Source organism: Pogona vitticeps, chromosome 2 (genome assembly GCF_051106095.1).
Source record: "Pogona vitticeps strain Pit_001003342236 chromosome 2, PviZW2.1, whole genome shotgun sequence".
NCBI lineage: Eukaryota > Metazoa > Chordata > Lepidosauria > Squamata > Agamidae > Pogona > Pogona vitticeps.
Genome location: NC_135784.1, coordinates 122,028 through 142,364, shown reverse-complemented (window position 1 = coordinate 142,364; position 20,337 = coordinate 122,028). Strand labels below are relative to the sequence as shown.

At 45.7% G+C, this 20,337-nt stretch overlaps 2 protein-coding genes across 3 annotated transcripts in view; one reads left to right on the top strand and one right to left on the bottom strand.

Annotated features, from left to right (window-relative positions):
• Nucleotides 1-10,991, top strand: part of LOC140704270 (G1/S-specific cyclin-D3-like) — a 65,935-nt gene extending 54,944 nt beyond the window's left edge. Inside the window, exon 5 of one of the 2 annotated variants that reach the window (XM_072988970.2) lies at nucleotides 8,866-10,991. In XM_072988970.2, coding sequence (XP_072845071.2) covers nucleotides 8,866-9,039 — 174 coding nt within the window. In that variant the 3' untranslated portion in view covers nucleotides 9,040-10,991. The remainder of the gene's footprint in view (nucleotides 1-8,865) is intronic. The other variant, XM_072988971.2, reaches the window with a different exon arrangement.
• Nucleotides 10,992-11,341: 350 nt separating this feature from the next.
• Nucleotides 11,342-14,486, bottom strand: LOC144587070 (UDP-N-acetylglucosamine transferase subunit ALG13-like). The gene is given in 4 exon segments (XM_078386420.1): nucleotides 11,342-12,667; nucleotides 12,669-12,736; nucleotides 13,613-13,878; nucleotides 14,473-14,486. Coding segments are annotated over 4 exon segments (429 nt in total). The 3' UTR covers nucleotides 11,342-12,586.
• Between the last annotated feature and the right edge of the window lie 5,851 nt (nucleotides 14,487-20,337).

Here is a 20,337-nt window from a genome sequence, read left to right as displayed (position 1 = left end):
CGTGGCCAATTAGACATTCAGCTGGTCTGTTCAAGAAACAAAGCTTCTACATAGAAATCAATCATTACTGTTTTATTAAAAAGAATACTTTAGAAAAGGTTTCAGTTGATAGTAAATTAAGTCAGTAGGTACATTTTCATTCAAGACCAACGGAACACACCACTCCCCCACGCCAGCTAAAAAAATAAAGAAATGAAACTATGCTAACTAACAAAAAGCATAAATCATCCATCTCACGTGTCTTGGGTCTTCAAAGGCTGATGCTAGATGAAAACCAGTCCATTATGGGAAAAGCACGTGTCTGCCCCTTCTCAGGCAAACTCCATCTTTTTTTCTCTCTTTCTTCTTCTTCTTCTTCCCAGAATGCCTCCTGGGTCTTGTTGTTCCGCCTAACTTTCTCAGGGAGCTTCAGTTGTTATCATTCTTTGTGGCAGAATTATTTTGACTACGAAACTCTCTGCTCTCCACTCAGCTTAGCAACAAGATAACCAGAGAGCGAAGCTTCTCTGGAACAGCATGTAAAACTTTCCTACTACAGAACAGACTTTAAATCAAAATGGATGCTATTGGGACAATCTTAGTACTACATATCCCATTCTAATACACATAAAAACACAAATCATCACATGCCCCCCCTGATTATCGTTAAAATTCAGAGCAGTTAATCTGATCTAATTTTAAGAAATCAAGTAAAAGTAACTAAAAAGTAATTCAAAGTAATTAACTGGTTACATCTCAAAATTCAACTACAGATTAACTATTACAATACTGAAACATAGCACACTGTTGAATACATCGTTTCAACGTTCAGGTTCATAAGAATCTTCACAGTACATTCTAGAAAGACCATCTGCCACTACATTCAATTTTCCAGGAATGTGTTGAACTTCAAAATCAAAATCTTGCAATGCTAGACTCCATCTCAACAATTTTTGGTTGTGAGATTTCATCTTCTGCAACCAAACTAAAGCTCTGTGATCTGTTTGGAGTGTAAACTTACGACCCCATAGGTAAGGTCGAAGTAAATTGAGAGACCAAAATATAGAAAGAGCTTCTTTTTCAGGTACTGCGTAACTTCTCTCTCTATCCAAGAGTTTTCTAGAGAAGTATGAGATAGGGTAAAGGTTCCCATCTTCTCCTTGCTGTAACAAAACAGCTCCCAGTCCTAATTCAGAAGCATCAGTTTGTAAAATGAATGGTTTGTCAAAATCAGGGGATTTCAGTATAGGTGCATCCATAATCTTAGCTTTTAAAGCTTCAAAGGCACCTTGACACTCTGGTGTCCACTTTACCTTGACAGGCTGTCTCTTCCTAGTGAGCTCTGTCAGAGGTGAAGCCAAATGACTGAAATCAGGAATGAATTTTCTGTAGTAGCCGACTAGGCCCAAAAACGAGCGTACCTGTTTCTTAGTTTTTGGAATAGGCCAATCATTAATAGATTGTACCTTAGCTTGCAAAGTCTGAATTTCTCCTTGCCCAATCAAATGACCTAAGTACATGACTTTTCCTTGCATCCACTGACACTTGCTGGCTTTGACTGTCAGTCCTGCTTGCTGAAGTCTGGACAAAACAGTTTCAATGTGAGACATGTGAGAATCAAAATCAGAACTGAAAATGGCAACATCATCAAGATAAGCACTTGCAAAAGGTAAACCTTGTAAAAGTTTGTCTATCATCCTTTGAAATGACGCACCTGCATTCTTCAAACCAAATGGCAATCTGCGGAAACGGAAAGTTCCCACGTGCGTGATGAAAGCGGTCTTATCTCGTGAATCTTCAGCCAAATCTAACTGCCAATAAGCATTCTTTAGATCGAGAATGCTGATAAACTTAGCCTTTGAAAGATGTTCAATTAAATCATCCATTCTAGGCAATGGGTATGGATCTGGAACAGTAACACTGTTTAACTTTCTGTAATCAACACAAAATCTTACTTCCTCGAGGATTTCACCCAAAGCGTTACGTTTTGGCACCAGAACCACCGGAGAAGCCCAAGGGGAGAATGACGGTTCAATCACCCCCAAAGATAACATCTTTTGTATCTCTTGTTCAATTTGGATAGCATGATTACCAATTGCTCTATATGGGCTAGACCGTATGGGCTGGGCGTTGTTCTCAGTAGTTATCACATGACTGATCAATTTGGTGTAACCTGGTTTATCTGAAAACACATTTTGGTATTGTTCTAAAATTTGAAACAACCTTTCTTTCTGATCAACGGTACCTGTTAAAACAAGATTATCAGACCAGGTACCTGCATCTCGCAATTCAGACAACATATCAATAGGTTCATTTGCAGCATGAAAATATTCAGCATGACATTGGAAAACCATTGCAGATCTATCTTTGTACAGTTTCAAACTATTGACATGGTAAAGAACAGGTTTCTTATTAGAATCCAACATTTTGACAAGATAATTGACATTTCCCAATTTTTGAACAATTTCACCTGGACCTTCCCAGACAACTTCTAGCTTAGAAGGTCTGAGTGGGTTCAGAACAAGTACCAAATCACCCACAGAAAATTCCCTGTGTCTGGATCTCTTGTCGTGGAAGAACTTCTGACTTGCTTGAGCGTCCAACAAATTGTCTCTGGCCAACTCCTGGACAGCCAAGAGTTTCTCTTGAAGTTTTCTAACAAAATCAGCAACTGGCACAGTACTACTTTTAACCACACCTTCCCAATTGGATTTCAGGAAGTCCAATGGTCCTTGTAGATTTCTTCCAAACACCACCTCACTTGGAGAAAAGCCACCTAGTGAAGAATGAGCTGAGCTACGGTAAGCAAACAAAGCAAAAGGCAAAAGCTCATCCCAAATGTTTCCATATTCTTGGGTCAAAGTTTTAATCATCCTAAGCAAAGTTTGTTGACCTCTTTCCACCATACCGTGAGATTGAGGATGATGGGCCGTGGAAAAACTGATGGTTATTCCACTTATCTCGCAGATCTTACGCATAAGTTCACTTGTAAAGGCTCCTGCTTGATCACAAATTATTTTGGATGGTACTCCAATACGCGAGCACAAGTCCACGATGATTCTAGCTATGGTGGTAGCTGTCAGGTTGCTAATAGCGTAAGCCTCGATCCACCTACTGGCAGAACAGATGAAAGAAATGATGTATTTCTTCTTAGATTTAGTAGGAACAAAAGGTCCTAGCACATCCATTTGCAAACACTGGAACACTTGGTCAGGAATTTCCATAATCTGCATTTCGGCCTTTACCTTGTCAGTTTGATGGCCTGTGCGTTGGCAATAGTCACAAGAACTGACATAGTCCTTTACAGTTTTTGAAATACCAGGCCAGTAAAAATGTTGGGAAATCCTCTTTAGGGTTTTTTGTATTCCCTGGTGCCCACTACTCGGATGGTCATGAGCCATTTCTAGTATTCTCAGTCTATATTCAGTAGGCACGACTAACTGTTGAACAGGTTGGGCATCCAAGTTGGATTTGGGGAAATATTCTCTGTACAAAAGTCCATTTTCTCCCCACAGGAAACTAACTTGCTGATGCGTAGGACGTTCAGCATAGTTGTCTGCTTGTGACCTCAAAGAAGCTAGAGAGGGATCATTAAGTTGCTTCAGTCTAAAGTCCTCTGATCCCTTAGGTATCACCTCCTCCATTTTAGTTTCTGTTGTAGCTGCATTATCAGGTTTGGTCACAAGAGGCTGCTGTTGGGTAAGGTCTCCATCTGAGCTATCCTCAGTGGATTCCTGCTCCCGTTCAAGATTATGCATCTCTCTACTTTGAGAACGCGTAACTACCGACATTGAAGTTGCATTTTGACTCTGCATGTGATCCAAAAAAGCAAGATCATTTCCAAGAAGAAAATCAGGTTTTCCCTCATGGGTTAAAATATGTTTTGCCCCTGACCAGCTCTTATACGAAATTTTGACATAAGCTAAAGGAATGAAACGCTGATCAGTCTCTACAGATCCATAAGTTTTTACTGGACACCTCAGGTTGTTCAAGATTAAGGTGGGGTCTAGAAAACGTTTGCTTATCGAAGAAATGTCGGCACCCGAGTCACGAAAAGCACTTAAAGCCATATCACCTCCAGGTGTGTGAAGAAAAACCACCTCAGAAAATGTGCGGGTTGCCCAGTCCCTTTGCGCAGTTGGTACTATGCAATCAGGATCCATAACAGAAAACCTCTCTCCTGATGCAGTCTCTTTTACAATTTCTGAGGAAATTGAAGCAATTTGTAAGTCCAAAACTCTAGGCACATATTGGTTTACTGCTGCCTGCATTCCACTGGCTTGCGAAGGGGTTACAGTTAGGTTAACTCCTTCCTGACTCTGTGAAGGCACAATGCTTGACTGGTGAGGCACAGAAACTGCATTACTGGCAGCTGGCACTTGCTGAGTTCCTGCTGGCACAGAACTTACATACGCCATCTTGGGTGTGCCTGCTTTAGATCTGCGTGGAGCTGGCACAGGTGTTTTCCTAGCTGGCTCCTTAACTTGGCTAGCTGGCACATTCAACTTTGGGCAATCTCGTCGTAGATGAGAGCCACCACATTCAAAACATTTAAGAGGCGTTTTACTCTGGCTAGGAGCTAGACTCCTGCGTTGCTCAAATGAACTTTGCCTGGGCTCTTGAGGAAAAGACTTTCTAAATTCAGGCTGACTCTGTTTCTTAGGGACTACTGGTGTAGTCTTTGCCCTAACAGGTAGGTCATCATGGTAGTAAGGTAGATTGCTTCTATCAACACTGGCTATTGAGTCCTCAGACTCCTCTTTTTCCTTCAGCTTATTAACCAAACGCTCCACCTCTGCCTCTCTGTACTGCTTCAATAACTCATCAGCCATGCTCTGATTACGAATAGTTTGAGTGTGACAAGCAACAAAATCAGCAAACACCATTGCTAACTTATCCACTGGTGATAGACTCTTGTTAGGATCAGGACCCACAGCACCGGCTGCTGTTGCTGCTGCTGCTCCTGCTGTCCCATCAGAAATGCCTCTGCCTGGCACTCCCCTCCCTACTGGAGTGCTGGCACCCGCCATTTCCTCTGCCTGATCCATCTGTTGCAACTTAGTCCAAGTCTGATCTGAATCAGATCTAAGTAGATCCTGGACGTCCTGTGCTGGGAGTTTAGCCATTATATCTCCCTTTTGTAATTCCCTTCTCAGTTGTGAAGAATCATAAGTAATCCTTTGCTTAGCTCCACTTGGAGTCAAGACGTCGTGTTCAAGAGCCTCCAAAAGTTCTTGATGCAAGGGCTTCACATCTTTACTAACCAAAGGCAGCCTAGCAGATGCACCACCAATCTTAACTTTTCTCTGAGTCACAAACTGCTCTTCAGGCAATTCCAAAAATTCTTCTCCTGCTAAGTGTTGATCCATATAAGCTTCAACCAACGCAAACACCGATCTGACCCAAAAAGTAAAATCTCTCTCTGCCCATGTAGCCGAAACTGTAGGGCGAGAGCAAAGCCATAAAACACTCTGGCAGGAACAGCCCTAAACTGGAGCTTCCGAAGGGCGACCGTTTACTTGCATGAAAATGCCCACTCATTAAACAGCCCAATTAAACAGAATTTAATGTCTGTTAAAACTTAAGCGTTGTTTCTTATCAGACCTCACTGCAGCTAAGTCTTTCCGTAAGATCCTTAGCTGGAAAGAGAAAAGCAATTTGGCTAATTTACAGCCTGTCAGCATGCACGCACTCCCTCAGCCAAGGCTTCCGGAAGAATGCCTGCAGCTTCACTTACAAAGCAAGCACCATAAATCCATAAATCACACTAAAGCACGTGTTCCGTCCGACCGCTGCCAACCATGTCAACAGCCCCATATCTCCAAAGAGATTTATGGGGGTGCAGGAAATCGGGACGAGTAAGAAAAACCAGACAAACTTCTAACTGCTGAGCAGAGCCAATTGAACTCAGCCAAGTTCTGTCTAAATTTTCTTACTCAGAGGCCAATCTCCTTATTAAGAAAGCAACACAGTCATAACCATGAGATATACTCAGAATGATTTGGCTCTGAAAGTTTGGTAGCAAACCCACGTGGCCAATTAGACATTCAGCTGGTCTGTTCAAGAAACAAAGCTTCTACATAGAAACCAATCATTACTGTTTTATTAAAAAGAATACTTTAGAAAAGGTTTCAGTTGATAGTAAATTAAGTCAGTAGGTACATTTTCATTCAAGACCAACGGAACACACCACTCCCCCACGCCAGCTAAAAAAATAAAGAAATGAAACTATGCTAACTAACAAAAAGCATAAATCATCCATCTCACGTGTCTTGGGTCTTCAAAGGCTGATGCTAGATGAAAACCAGTCCATTATGGGAAAAGCACGTGTCTGCCCCTTCTCAGGCAAACTCCATCTTTTTTTCTCTCTTTCTTCTTCTTCTTCTTCCCAGAATGCCTCCTGGGTCTTGTTGTTCCGCCTAACTTTCTCAGGGAGCTTCAGTTGTTATCATTCTTTGTGGCAGAATTATTTTGACTACGAAACTCTCTGCTCTCCACTCAGCTTAGCAACAAGATAACCAGAGAGCGAAGCTTCTCTGGAACAGCATGTAAAACTTTCCTACTACAGAACAGACTTTAAATCAAAATGGATGCTATTGGGACAATCTTAGTACTACATATCCCATTCTAATACACATAAAAACACAAATCATCACAGATGGGTTATTTTTTTAGGATAGACTGGGAGTTTCTGTCCAGCCAGGATCTCCTTGGCTGCTTTGCCCATCGTGCAGTAGCTGTTGGATTGCAGCTGTAGTCAGTCCTAACCACCATATCCCATGATGAAGGATCGCAAGAGTTACAGTCTGCCAGCATCTGGAATAGTCATCATTTGTCCAACTCTGCTTTAAAACCTGGGCTACCGAAAAGAATGAACCATTTGTGTTGTGTAGACAAATGGACGAGTAAGAGCTCTAGAGTGACTGAACATGTGATTGGGAATCTTGTGTCACGGATGGGAGAGGAGGGACTGCCACAATCCTGTACTGGTTCTTCACAATCTAGGAAGCACACAAGATAAATGAATTAAGGAGAAGGTCTTCCTTTTGTGGAGCTGCAAGGGGAAAAACACATTCCACTGGTCTTAACTACCAGTGTCAGCCAGCATTTGGGTATCCCCTGAACGTTACGTGCATCATCCGTTTCTCAGTTCTGCTTCTTCCTACCAGTCTTTGCACAGAGAAGTATTTTGTTCCAGTGACTGTATTCCATGCAAGTTTCGAATTTGTTGGACAGTTGCTCTCTTTCCCTCTCCTTGCCGAAATACCCACAGGCACAACTAATAAACCCCATGAAGATCCTCAAGTGGGTATAAGGAAGAAAAATTTCAGTAGAGCCATAAAACCCATTGATTTTTTTTTAAGAATTCCCTGCACATCTAGAACTTGAAAGCTCTGAAATTCAATGTGCATTATTATGCAAGTCAGCTACCTTTAAGGAAATGTATGTAGCTTGGAACAATTAAGAAATATACTTTCATAAAACCCAAAGGTTTTTGTGTGCTGTGCATACTGTCACGCATGAGTCCCTCATAATATAAAACTTCATGTCCTTCTGTTCTCTGATTGAGAGATTTTTGAGAGCTACTTTGCGGATTTCCCTGCCCTCTGAATGAGGTCCTGTTGGTGCTTCCTTTCACATTTCTAGGTAGAGCCTCCCCGAAGGGTCATTCTCAGTATTCTGCCTCCAGCAGCAATGGCAACAGTCTGCAGAGTGTCAGCACATTGCCTTAGTTAGCGAGCACCAGAGCTGGTCTTCCAGATTTGGCTCAGTAGTTTGGCAAAGTATTTGTGGCTCTGTAGCTTGCTGAGATTCTTACAGGGTTCTTTGCTGTTGCTCAAGGAAGTGCAATAGAGTTCTAGCGGAGATTTCAAAGCACCTCACCAAAGCACAGATTCCGGGGTTCAGTAGGATGGAGCCATGACAGTTAAAGTGGTATTAAACTTGTATAACTGAGTAGTGCAGATACTGATGGGGTTTGTAGTCCCCTTCCTATATTTTAAGTGCCAAATAGCACAGCAGAGAGTCTTAACATGAATAGTTATTTATTCTAGAAAAGCATGATTCACATTTAATTCATGCAAGTTAAATACAGTGGTACCTCGCATAGCGACGATAATCGGTGCAGCAAAAATCTCTGCAAAGCGATTTCGTCTCTATGCGATTTTAAAAAGCCCATAGGAATGCATTGAAACCCCTTCAATGCATTCCTATGGGCTTAAAACTCACCTTAAAGCGAAAATCCTCCATACGGCCGCCATTTTCACTGCCCAGTAAGCGAGGAATCGGTGCGAAAACACAGCGGGCGGCCATTTTGTTTACCCGGTGGCCATTTTGGAACTGCCAATCAGCTGTTAAAAAATCATCGCTTTGTGATGATCGGTAAGCGAAACGGTACCGATCATCGCAAAGCGGTTTTCCCCCATAGGGAACATTGCAATGCAATCTCAAAAGCAATCACAAAATCTTCGTCGCATGCGGTTTCGTCGTTAAACGGGGCGCCCGTTAAGCGAGGCACCACTGTATTTCTTTTTTACATAGTTCCTCCCTCCCATCCTGCTCCCTTTTCTTTACTGCTTTCTCTTACTGCTACTGCTTCTTGATTATACTGATCTTACTCAGACGCACTCCGCCTTTCTCAAGGTCAGTTAAACTCATTAATCTCCACCTGCCTGTCTTTGCCTCTTGTAACTTTACTGAGCATAAATGCTCTTTGTAAAATGTAACTCCAACAGATGCTCCCTCCGCTTGCCCTGCATGATGATATTTGAAGATGCTCAGTTCTCATTGTGTGAGTGCTGCAGGTGGTGATGACACAATGAAAGAACTGAACATTGTTTTTCAACCTCTTTGGGTGTTGCTCTCTCTCTCTCCCTCTTTCCCTAGGACTGCCTGAAAGCTTGCCAGGAGCACATTGAGGCTTCCCTGGATGAGAACCTGAAACAGACATCATCCCAGTCCAGGCAGGAACACAACCCCTCCAAGAATGCAGTTTATCCTGACAGCCAGGAAGTTAACCTGACCAGCACACCTACGGACGTCACCGACATAAACCTGTGATCCGGCCACCCCAGTAACCGCCTCTCCCCCCCCCCCCCCAAAAGCACGTTGATCTTCATGCAGGCAAGGAAAAAAGAGGCCTGTCCTGAAGCATTTGGCCCGAGTGTGCTTATCCCTGAAGAAGCAAGGGAAAGGATTCCATCTTTGTAACAAGACTCCGATGAAATTGGGTCTTAGAAGAAGAACTTTGGGTGGGGGGGGGGAGCCTTTTGCAGTGTGGCTCTTTCTATCTTTCTGACCTGATGATCTTGAGGTGCTTGAACTGTACGTGGGCTTGGGAGGGGATGGTGAGCATGGAGACAGTTCAAAACATTCTTCCTACTGGGTTTGGTCTTTGTCCGTGGGGTGCTGGCTGATCACCCTTAGTTTTGTCCCCGTCGTTGCTGCCTGCCTGTTGCATGCAGGTCAAGAAAGGAGACCCTAACCTCCACCTTCCACGAAGTATAAGCATTCACCTGAGGACCTTCTTCGTTGAAAAAACACCTTTCATGACCCTGCGCCATAGACGGCAGTGGGAAGAAGCCCAAGTTTATTGTAGACGTAAATGTAGGGCTAGCATTCTTTTCCAGCTTCACTCGACACCGAGAAAGTCCTAGTTCTCCTCTGGAGGTTAACGGTAGCACAGTCCTTGAACGCTTCAGTGGAAATGAGTGGTTTGGGGCTTGCTTTTGGTAGGTGCTTATGGAGGTGCTGCTTGCCATAGTGAAAGCTGGGGGGGTTGGGGCAGAGATCCCCCTTTTTTCCACAGAGGTCTGAAGGGATCAATTCTGTTTTGATGCGCTGCAGACTGCACTGGAGTCTAGAATTGTGTTCTTGTTTGTTCAGGAAAAAAAGGTGTTCTCTTTTTCTAAATGCTGCTTTTATAAAATATCACTTTTGCAAAATATTAGGTGTGAGTGAGCAGTAGTAATGGGTGCAAACCGTATATTTTGAATTGTAGTGGTATTTCTTTGTTTTCGGCCCTTCCGCTGGAAAAGAAACATAAATTGATGCTACCTAAAACACCACTGACTGGAGACCATCATATTTTGTCAGCAAGAAAAAGCTGCTTTTTTTTTTTTGCATTTTCTTTAACCCCTCATGATGCTTCAGCCTGATTAGTTATAATTAAAGTGCCACCAGAACATCCGATAAATGGAAAGTCAGTATCTTTTAGGACTTTGTAGAAGTATGGAGAGGAGAAGAATGCCTTTTATACGTCCACACACACACACACACATTAGAGCTTTAAAGAAAGTTTGTCCATATGATACTCATCATTCCTTGAAATCTGGTTATTACAAAAACTGATGTTTTCTGATAATGCAATAAAGGTGTTTTTTTTTTAACTGCCACATCCTTCTCTCCTTTTCTGGGGAGTAAAAAACATGTAAAACTGCCAAATGTCTCTATTATCATTTCTTCATCCAGCAAAGTCTTCTTGTTCCATAGGTTAAGAATAATTAGCATCTTTCTTGATTTCTGCCTTTTAAAGACTTCACTAATGTAATCCCTTTAGCAATTTCAGTTCAGTCAATCACCTCAGCTAAACGCTGCCAAGCAGAGAGAGGGGCAACGTGCAAATTGCTCAGTAAACTGTGCTCTACCAAGTGCTTGTCCTGGGGGACTTCTCCCAGCACAAACAAAACTGCCAGCCCGTGGGTTGTGACCACCAAGGGGAGCATAAAAGTATTTTGGAGGGTATTGTCAGGCTTCAACCAACCTGGGATTTCTATCCGCATGCTGATGATGAAGCTAATGGGTTTCTAGTTGTACTTCACTTTCTCAGCAAGGGTTAATGGCACTGCGTTGGGTTCTTAGAGAGGAAGGGAGCCAGGGGTGCGGGACAGGGTGTGCAGCCAAAAAGGTTCCTTCTTGTCTCTCTCTTTTTCTTCCTCTGTTATTTGTGACTAACAAAATTTCACTGATTTTATTATTGTTATTATTAAAATAACAGTGCTATGTCCTCATAATTTTGAAATGTACTGTGTCACTTAACACAGATACAGATTACACATACGTGTACTGTATTCCTTCCAGGTTCAAATAAGATTATGAAGACCCACTTTAGATTTCAGATCTACCAAAGAAATCTGCTGCAGATTTCCAGACTCCTCATATCCAGCTGATGGATTCTTTACCTCCCACTAATCTGCTGCCCAGCAAATTGATCTCGCCATTGTTTATTAACGTCTTTTGTCCAGAACCTTCAAGAGGCTTTCTGGCAGTAGTGATCTCAGTGAACATTACAATTCTACCGTGAAAAGATTTAGTCATCACAGGTTGGATACCAGCCTTTCAAATACTGTAGATCTAAGTCAAAAAGAGTGCAGGTCTATTTAAAGGAAACAATTATAAATTATGCTTTTGACTTAACAGAGTTCCATTTTGAGCAAAACTGGATACGTCCAATATATGGAGTCCATCTCTTTCATTCAGCCCATGGCTACCAGCTGCATCCCCTCCACGTCCCGACACTTGGAGTTCACTAGCTCCCTACGAATCTCTGGAGAGATTTGAGCATGGCTGTGACACTTGAGCAACTCCAACACGGCCTCTTTGTGCTCAGAGGGCAAATCCTCCTTGTAGCGCTGCACAAAGGTCAAGAAGCACTGGTGCCAGAGGAAGCTCAGGATGGGGGTTGGAGCCTTTAATAGCAAAAAAAATAATAATAATCCCTGCTGGAGGGACCAGGACAGCTGGCAGTGTCTTTTGACTATCCACAGGCAAAAGGGAACTCTAGGGAATCTCAGAGTCTGGAGGGAGGTGAGATATAAAACTTTTCATTCGTTTATGTTAAGTATTTCCAGTGCCTGATGTGGGCTACTCTGATATACATTTTAATATAAATTTCAGCTTTTGCTCACTAAGATAAATTTTAGCTTTTGTTCACTATCTTAAGAAATCTATACTTGGGACAGGAAGCAACAGTTAGAACTGGATATGGAACAACTGATTGGTTCAAAATTGGGAAAGGAGGACGACAAGGCTGTATATTGTCCCCCGGCTTATTTAACCTATATGCAGAATACATCATGCGGAAGGCTCCACTGGAGCAGTGATTCTTAACCTTTGTTACTCAGGTGTTTTTGAACTACAACTCCCAGAAACCCCAGCCAGTACAGCTGATGGTGAAGGCTTCTGGGAGTTGCAGTCCAAAAACATCTGAGTAACAAAGGTTAAGAACCAGTGGACTGGAGGAATCCCAAGGCAGAACTAAGATTGCCGGAAGAAATATCAACAACCTCCGATATGCAGATGACGCCACTCTGATGGCAGAAAGTGAGGAGGAATTAAAGAACCTCTTGGCAGGAACAGAACAGAACCAATGAGGCAACATGGGCAAGTGGTGCTGAATTCCTACGCTGCACCTGTCTCTTATCACCCCATAGCACCTTTCCCCAATGTGTTACTTCCAGATGGGTTCACTTTCACTACTGGAGTCAGAGAAAAGACTGCCATTGAAGTCAGTGGCAGAGCAAGGGAAGTTTTTAGAGACAGTTGAATTTCTCCAGTTCTGATCCACATTATTGGGGAGGAGCCAAGGAGAATGTGCAGAAGAGCCCCCCTACCTAGTATTGCAGTAGAAAAGATGCCCGTCTCGGCAGAGCTGCTTGGCCAGCTCTAACTGATGGTTGTCCATCAATAAGCTTGTCCTTCACAACTACGAGAAGCGGCTTCCCAGCTTCCAGGACTTCCAAGCAGCTGCCTGCACCCGTAGAAGGATAACGAGGACAAAGCGTTCGCATTATTCTCTGTGAAAGACCATGTGGCAGTGAGGATGGCTGACCTGGGCATGGAGGACACTGGGAGTTGTCGTGTTGCTGCCCATTAGGCTCTCTAGAAGGCACCCCCCAAAGAACTGCACCTCCCTGGAAGCACAGCTATATATCCCCCTTTTTTTCCCCTTCTTCCAATGCGAAACAAAGGCCCAAGAAGCAAAGCTGACCTCAGAGGGGGGGGGGCTTTCTCTAGAGTAGCAAAATGTAAGGTATCCACGTGTGGGTGTCTATAGGCTAGATCTCCCAGAATTCTGCCTGGGAGACTCTTGGAGGACCCTGGGATGTTGGGAGTAAAAAAAAAAACAACCAAATTTGAAAGAGTGCACCCCAGCACTATTTTCTGATTTGAGGTCTGGTTGGCAACTGCAAAGCCCTCCATCAAGAAAGAGCAGGTGTTGCTCTGGGGAGGGGCTGTACCCCCCAGTGATAGAACATGTGCTTTTTCATGCAGAAGGTGCTAAGTTCAATCCCCAGCATCTCCAGGGAGGGCTAAGAAAGAACGCCACCCAAAGCACCGGACAGTCCTTGCTGGCAGCCGGTATTAACAATACGTATTGAGCTGAGATCGGATTCACTGCCAGTAGCCCATTGGTTTAGAGATTGGTTGGGACTTTGATTCCTCCTTGACCGGGGCTGGGTTCCCTTCCAGCTCTGCAGTTCTAAGAGGATGATGATCTTCCTCTACTGCTACACCACCTTTCCATGTCTTCTTGTTTAGTGGCTGGGGGAGGAAAGGGGGGAAAAGAGTTATTTAATGAGTCTCCCCATCCGTGGCATTCTGTTTCCCGTTCCCATCAGAGAAGCTTTACCTGCATGACTTATGACCAGATCTGCCGTTTGGACGTCTGCGGAGATGGAGTTCTTGAACCGGAACGCGTCCAGGGTGAAAGCCGCCGTGGCGAACGCATCTGGACACACGGCACCCCGGCCGACCTGCAGGACGAGCTTCCTGTAGCCAAGATCTTGCAGAACCTGCCAAGGGGAAGGGACTTTAGCTGAAACCGAGGGCCGGCGAAGCACAAGGTCATGTTGTTCATTGAGAAAGTTAATTAACTTGCTTGCCCAAGTGGGAAAACCTCTAGCGGGGTGTTAAATAAGAGGACCTTCTGGAGGTCATTAATCCATAGGGTTGCCATAAGTTGGAGGTCTCTCTCTGGTTGTGGAGCCAGAGGTGGGGAATTGGATTCCTCCCCTGGCCTTCGTTGCCCCTGTGACCCCTGTCCCTATGCTGGACAGGGTCCCCTCCAACTCTGCAGTTCTAAGAGGACGATGACTACAAGAGCCACAGAACAAAATGGGATATTACTCCTGAGTTCTAAAAACTTCTGAGGCTTAACTAGGCCTCCTTCTGGCTAATTCCCTGTTCAGAGAGAAGGCTCCTAAGCAGCAGTGCGGGATTTCTGCTTTCTGAAGCTAAGCAGGGTGAGGCCTGGTTGGTACCTGTATGGGATATCACTCTTGAGTAAATCTGAGTACTTTTTAAGCTAGGAAACCATAGGAGAGTTGCCGTAAGTCACAATTGGTTTCACGACAGCTAAATTATTACCTCTGGAACAACCTGCCACCAGAGATTTGTGAGGTCCCGTCGCTGGGTGTTTTTAAGACCCCTGTAAAAATGTGGATGTTTAAGCAGGCCTTCCCTCCAGATAACTCTTAATCTTTCTTTCTTTACCTATTCTTTGTCATTTTGCCATCTTGAAGAATTTGCTTATTGTTTATTGCTTATTGTTTATTGTTTAATATTTATTCCCGCTGCAAAAAAGTTACAAATGTAGCCAGTGTTTTGGTTCCACACAACTCTTAATCAGGCTAAAACATGAGCCCCATTTTATTTTATTTTTTTTGTTGTTTTACAACCTTGCATGCTGCCTGTAGAAGTTGTGGCTGGGCAGGACCTTTCTAGGCTTGGGCGGCTGTCAATCTACCTGTCTAGCCAATAATTCCCTCCCTGCCTCCGAATTCAAGAGAGCCCCACCTCCTTGCTTTGTGTCTCTTTCCCTCCTCAGTCTTGTGGCCTGTTGCTGCAAGCACTTACGTTTATTTACTATTTAAAACATTTTTACCCCACCTTTCTTCTCGAAAAGGAGCCAAGACAGCTTAATAACAATGAAAAACAGTAAAGTTGAAAACAATGAGTATACCACAGTGGTTAACGTCACTGAAAGACAATATTTAAAACTACGCAGTTTGCTATTTTTCTCTTCACTGTTCAAGTTTTTATTCTTCCTCTCACTAACGTCTCAGAGTGAGTTATTGAGGCTGTAAGTGTCAGTGGAGAGGGGGGTATGTGGAGGGGTGGACCCTTTTGGGGAACTTGAAGCTAACTCTGCTCCCCGAGTCCCTTCCTTGCACTTCTGCTGGGCAATGGGAGGGACGTTTAACCGGGAATTCAAGGCATTCAACTATTTTATGGCCCATTTGAGGGTGGACATTAAAGACCTGCCCCCTCCTCTGATCCAGGGCTGCCATAAAGACAGGCTGGAAGGCAAAGGGAGCCCCCAAAAGAGGGATTTCATGACCGAAAGGGTCCACCACTGAGAGGGGGAGGGTAGAGTGTCGCCGGCAGGCCAGACCCTTGCACTTCCGGTGAGGGGAGAACATGGACGCCGCGGGGGTGGTCGCTCTAGGACTCGACGCCTATGGCGGCATTGTCCTCCAGCCCAGGAAATGGGTTGCCAAAAAATAAAAAAATCAGTGTTATTTATGGGACGGGAAAAATGCATTGGAAATTCATTTTCCTTTTTTAAAGTCGTACAGTTAATCTCTCCAGACTCGAGTCCTCCCAGCTATTAATTCTGCGGTTTTAGGCTCCCCCCCCCCGCCTCGGGTTGTGAAGGAGGCAATTAAGGCTGCTCCCAAATTTACTGAGATGGATTTTAAAAGAAAAGGGAAAAAGTTAAGTGGATGACATTGTAGCCTTCTTCCCCGCCCCCCCCCCCAAACTCACATCTCAGGAAAAGCAGAATTAAAAAGGGGATTCCCTGCTCTTTCTAAACTCCTAAGGGCTTGCACCTTAAATGAAATATTAAGGAGAAATTATGTTAATCCTTTTAAACCTTGACCAGATCCAGCACCCTACATTGCCTGACACTTGCCTTTAATAAGATCCTTATTTTAAAAATGCTTTTGCCCCACTCAGACTGTTTTGTAATTAATTTAAATCATTATAATCAAATCCCTTTCTATAAAATCAGTTTGCAATTATTTTCATCTTTTTCTTGCTTGATAATTTTCTTTGCGTGTTTTTAATTCTTGTGCTTTTAATGATTTGTGAACCGTCTGGAGTCCCACCTCCAGGAGAAAGGCGGCGTAGAAGTGTGAGAAGTAAATAAATAAATTGAATTTTAAATAAAACCTCCCAAGACAACTTATTCTCTTTCCATGTCACAGGTCATTAAGGCTTCAACTGCATAATCGTTATGTTTACTCATGAGTAAAGAAGGGAAAGAAATCTCTAAGGCTGTCACGTTTATTTTAGCATGAAGTTCCTTCCATAAGTTGCAAGCCACATCAAGTGTGTGTGTGTATAGAAACTGAATTTATTTTATTAGTGTCTACAAGATGTGTGTTACTCTGAGCAGCAACATATATATACTCTGAATATACAGTATATGTTTCCTGACTCAATACAGTGAAGATTGACTGTATTCCTCTGTGGAGGAAAGAAAGGATACAAATATTTATGATTTTTTTTTACAGTGTATACCTATGTTTCCATTTCCTGGCACAATACAGTGAAGATGAGCTATTTCTGGGACATGGCTTTATGAATCCCAGCCTTTCTTAGAGAACAGAGTAGCAAGGGAAGGCTGTGCAAACAGGAGAACTTTGAAGTGGTGCATTTGGAGAGGGATAAAGTTTTATCCCCGTTTATTTGCAAAGCTGCTGTGTCTCATCCTTTTGTGTCCCAAAAATACTTTTAAAGCAGTCATGCACTGAATGGAACTAAGTCTTAATCACAAAGTGAGGAAGTTACTTTTTTGGGGGGGGGCTGTAATTCCAAGACACCATGATCACAATTGAGCTACGGTATATAAAGACTTTGTGTCCTTTTAAGGAGAACAGCAGAGTAAAAAGAAAATAAATCTTAAAAAGGAGTACACTGGCCCCAATTGTGGTATGTGCCTGTATAAATTTATTTACTGATCTTTAAATAAAAGCAGAAAGGGAGATTTTAAAAACTGCACCAGCAAGAAAAATACCCACCAGGGACAAGTGTACTGAAGTACATAATGCCTCCAGAGGAGACCCGTCCAGGAAAGTAGAGCTAATCAGGTGTAACAAGGCTGACATGTTTATTTTCAGAGCCCGGCCATGTCCTCTTGGCTACCGGGCGCCTAGGCAGCGACGCTTGAGGTGCAAGACTGAAATGCTGTCTATATTCCAAGGATTCCTACTGCGGAGCACCCGGCGGGGGGGGTTGGGGTTTCGTCTCTCCTGCTGTTGATCAAAGCCGGCCTAAAACGCCCCAGGCTTGCTCTTCATCGGCAGCGAAAGGAGGGACCAGAGAGAAAAGCCACCCTGGACTTTTTCTTCCAGCAGAATTTCTGCAGAAGGGAAGGAATTAAAGTCCGCCTTCTGTTTGCCCTTGAAACTCGCAAGACTAAATGGATGCCCTTCGTGTCCGGGATGAGGAAGGAGCTCTCTCTTCCACTCTGGAAGCGCCGCCTTCCTCTCTCGCCTGTGGTTCGCCTTGTGTCGGGGGGACACTTTTCCCTGAGCCGTTCCTTCCCCCCGAAGTGACCCACCGGCCCCTCTCGTGGGCCGAGTGTCTCCCGGTGTGGGGCAAGGAGGGCGGCAGGCGGCGGGAAGGAGCGGGTCTCGGGGCGAGCAAGCCGCCGACTCGGGGAGCGCCGGGCCAGGCGGCTGGGGAGGGGGGGGGCCCAATCCTGAACCTCCGGCTCCCCTTTCCCTGCAGCAGGGCTCGGTCGCCTACGTCCCTCCACGAGCTTGGATCCAGAACGCGGCTCTGGAGCAGAACATCCTCTTTGGGCTGGAAATGAAGGGGAGCCGGTCTAAGAGGGGGCTGGAGGCCGGGACCGGGAGAGTTTCCCATCGGGAGACCAGACCGAGACTGGAGGAAAGGTAGGCGGGGGGGTGGGGGGGGTGGGGGTGGGGGTGGGGGGGGAGAGCGGACCTTTGGAGTCTCTCCCGGGAGTTGTTGCAGGCCGAGTTTGTCCCTGTCCGGGCTTCTCGGGTCACGAGAGCGTCTCTTGGATATTGGACTCCCGGTGTTGGGTGAGGTCTCGCTTGCAGGATCCTTACCTTGCTTTGTAGACGAGCCATCCTGTGGGAAAAGTCCCTTTGACGTGGGACGCGCGCCCTAACCCTCAGGCAGCTTTTGCAGGCGGCCTGATCGAGGCGCCGCGCTCGTTAGGCTCCCGCCATAGATCCCGGCATCCGACGCCCCTGCCTCGCAATCCAGGAGAACTCCAGACGCTGAGGGGAGGTTGGACCTCTTGCGCGAGCCCATTCCATTCGGACACCCCAGGGTGCCTTTGCTGTTCCTCCTCCTCCTCTTCCTCCTCCACCTCCTCCTCAGGGCGTGAACCTGCCCGGTGGCCAGAAGGAACGGGTCAGCCTGGCTCGGGCGGACGACGGCAACGCGGACGACGTTTACTTGCTGGACGACAACCCTCGTCGGCTGTGGACGCCCACGTCGGGAAGCACATTTTCGAGAAAGTCATCTGGGCCCAGGGGACTCTTGAAGAACACGGGAAGTCTGAGGCTATGCGGGGGGGGGGGAGGAGGAGCGGTGCCCCTGAAAGGGTGGGGAGAATCTTGTCTTTTCGTCCCTTTTCTTCCCGGTGGTTGGACATCCTCCCGCCTGTCCTGACGTTGGACACAACGCCTCCCCTCCGATGATAAAGGAAAGTTTTCCTATCCCAGAAAAGCTCCTCTTGTCAACTCAGGGCGTTCGGAACTCTGCCTTGGCCCGGCCGCTAGCCCCCCTTCCTCGCGAGAAGCCCTAGAAGAAGTGGACTCGGCTGAGAAATCGTCGGTGGCCTGAGATTCTGCCCCCCCCCCCGCCGCCAGCAACAACCTTTCGCAGAGGAGTTTGCCTTTGAACCTTACCTGTCTGTGATCCGACGTGTACAGGATCCGACCACCGCGCCATCTTAGGAATCCTGAACCCAGGGCGGCTGCCGGTTCCAGCAGCTGGCACGAGGTTCGCTAAAAAGAGCTGAAATCCATCCCTGGAATCTATTCAATTGTTCAAACAGAAGCGTCGAAACCCTTTGTCGTCAAATGGCTTGCGAGGGACCAGCTTGCTCTTGATCCCCCCCCCCCCAGATTCTCTGTTCACAAGCCCATCACTCTTTCCTCCCCCAGACCCGGATTCTAGTCACCCACGGGGCGAGCAATCTGCCCCAGATGGATCCAATCCTCGGGACGATCCAGGGCCAAATCTCGGAGATGGGCTCCGCCCAAGAGCTGCTCGAGCAGGACGGCGCCTGGGCGGAGTGTCCCGCGTCCCAACGCCAGCCAGCGCCGAGCAGAAGGACAGGGGCAGCCACGGCAAGCGGCCGACGCTCGGAAGGGCAGGTGCAAGGAAACACGTAACGTGCGCAAGGGTGCGTGCAAGCACCCTTGAGAAGGGAGCAGATCTTTTGGCTGAGTGGGGGGGGTGGGAAATGGCAGAAAGCCTAAGAGGAAGGTGGAAAGAATTAGGATACTGACAGGCGTCTGAACCCTCGTGGAGCCTCGTGGCGCAGGGGTTAAACCCCTGTCCTGCCGCCAAAACTGCGCTCACGACCTGGGGTTCAAATCCCAGGTAACCCCGGCTCAAGGTTGACTCAGCCTTCCATCCTTCCGAGGTCTGTCAAATAAGTACCCAGCTCGCTGCGGGGGGGGGGCAATGTGTGGCCTGCATGATTAACTTGTAAACCGCCCAGAGAGTGCTTGACGCGCTATGGGGGGCGGTCTATAAGCAGCCCGCTTTGCTTTTGCTTTGCTTTTTGCTTGAATGGAGGCGGAATTTAAGAGACAACCCACCTCTCTCTAACATGGTTATAAGACCGTCTTGTTTCGCCCTCATTGGGAAACTTTGATCAGGAAGATCAGCTTTGCACAACCCGGATCCATTGTCAATAACGACAGCAGGAAGTTCTGGTATTCCGGCACAAGACATTCTGTCAATCCAAAGATCAGAGAAATGGGGGTTTCCCACCACTTCTCGCCTTTATTTTTGGTCTTGCAGAAAAGAATCCTTCGCTATCAAAATGCTAAAACCCCATGAGTCACAAAATGGGACGTCTCCCTTTTTCCTAGCGATGCACGAGCATATTGCAAATGCTTTATGAAACTGATTCTTCTCCAAGAAGCCGTGAGTGGATTTTTGAGGATGAAAAGCATCAAAAATGGAGAGGCAGAGTTTTCGTGCTCTAACCAGTACATCTGCATGAATGATGGTAGCCTCTGGTCTAAGGTAGCCCTAAACTTGCTTGCTATAGCTGTTACTTAACAATGGATGAGGTAGATCCTAGCAACTGTTTGGCGGTCTCCAGGAAACCAGAAGTAGCCTGTAACCAGGAGA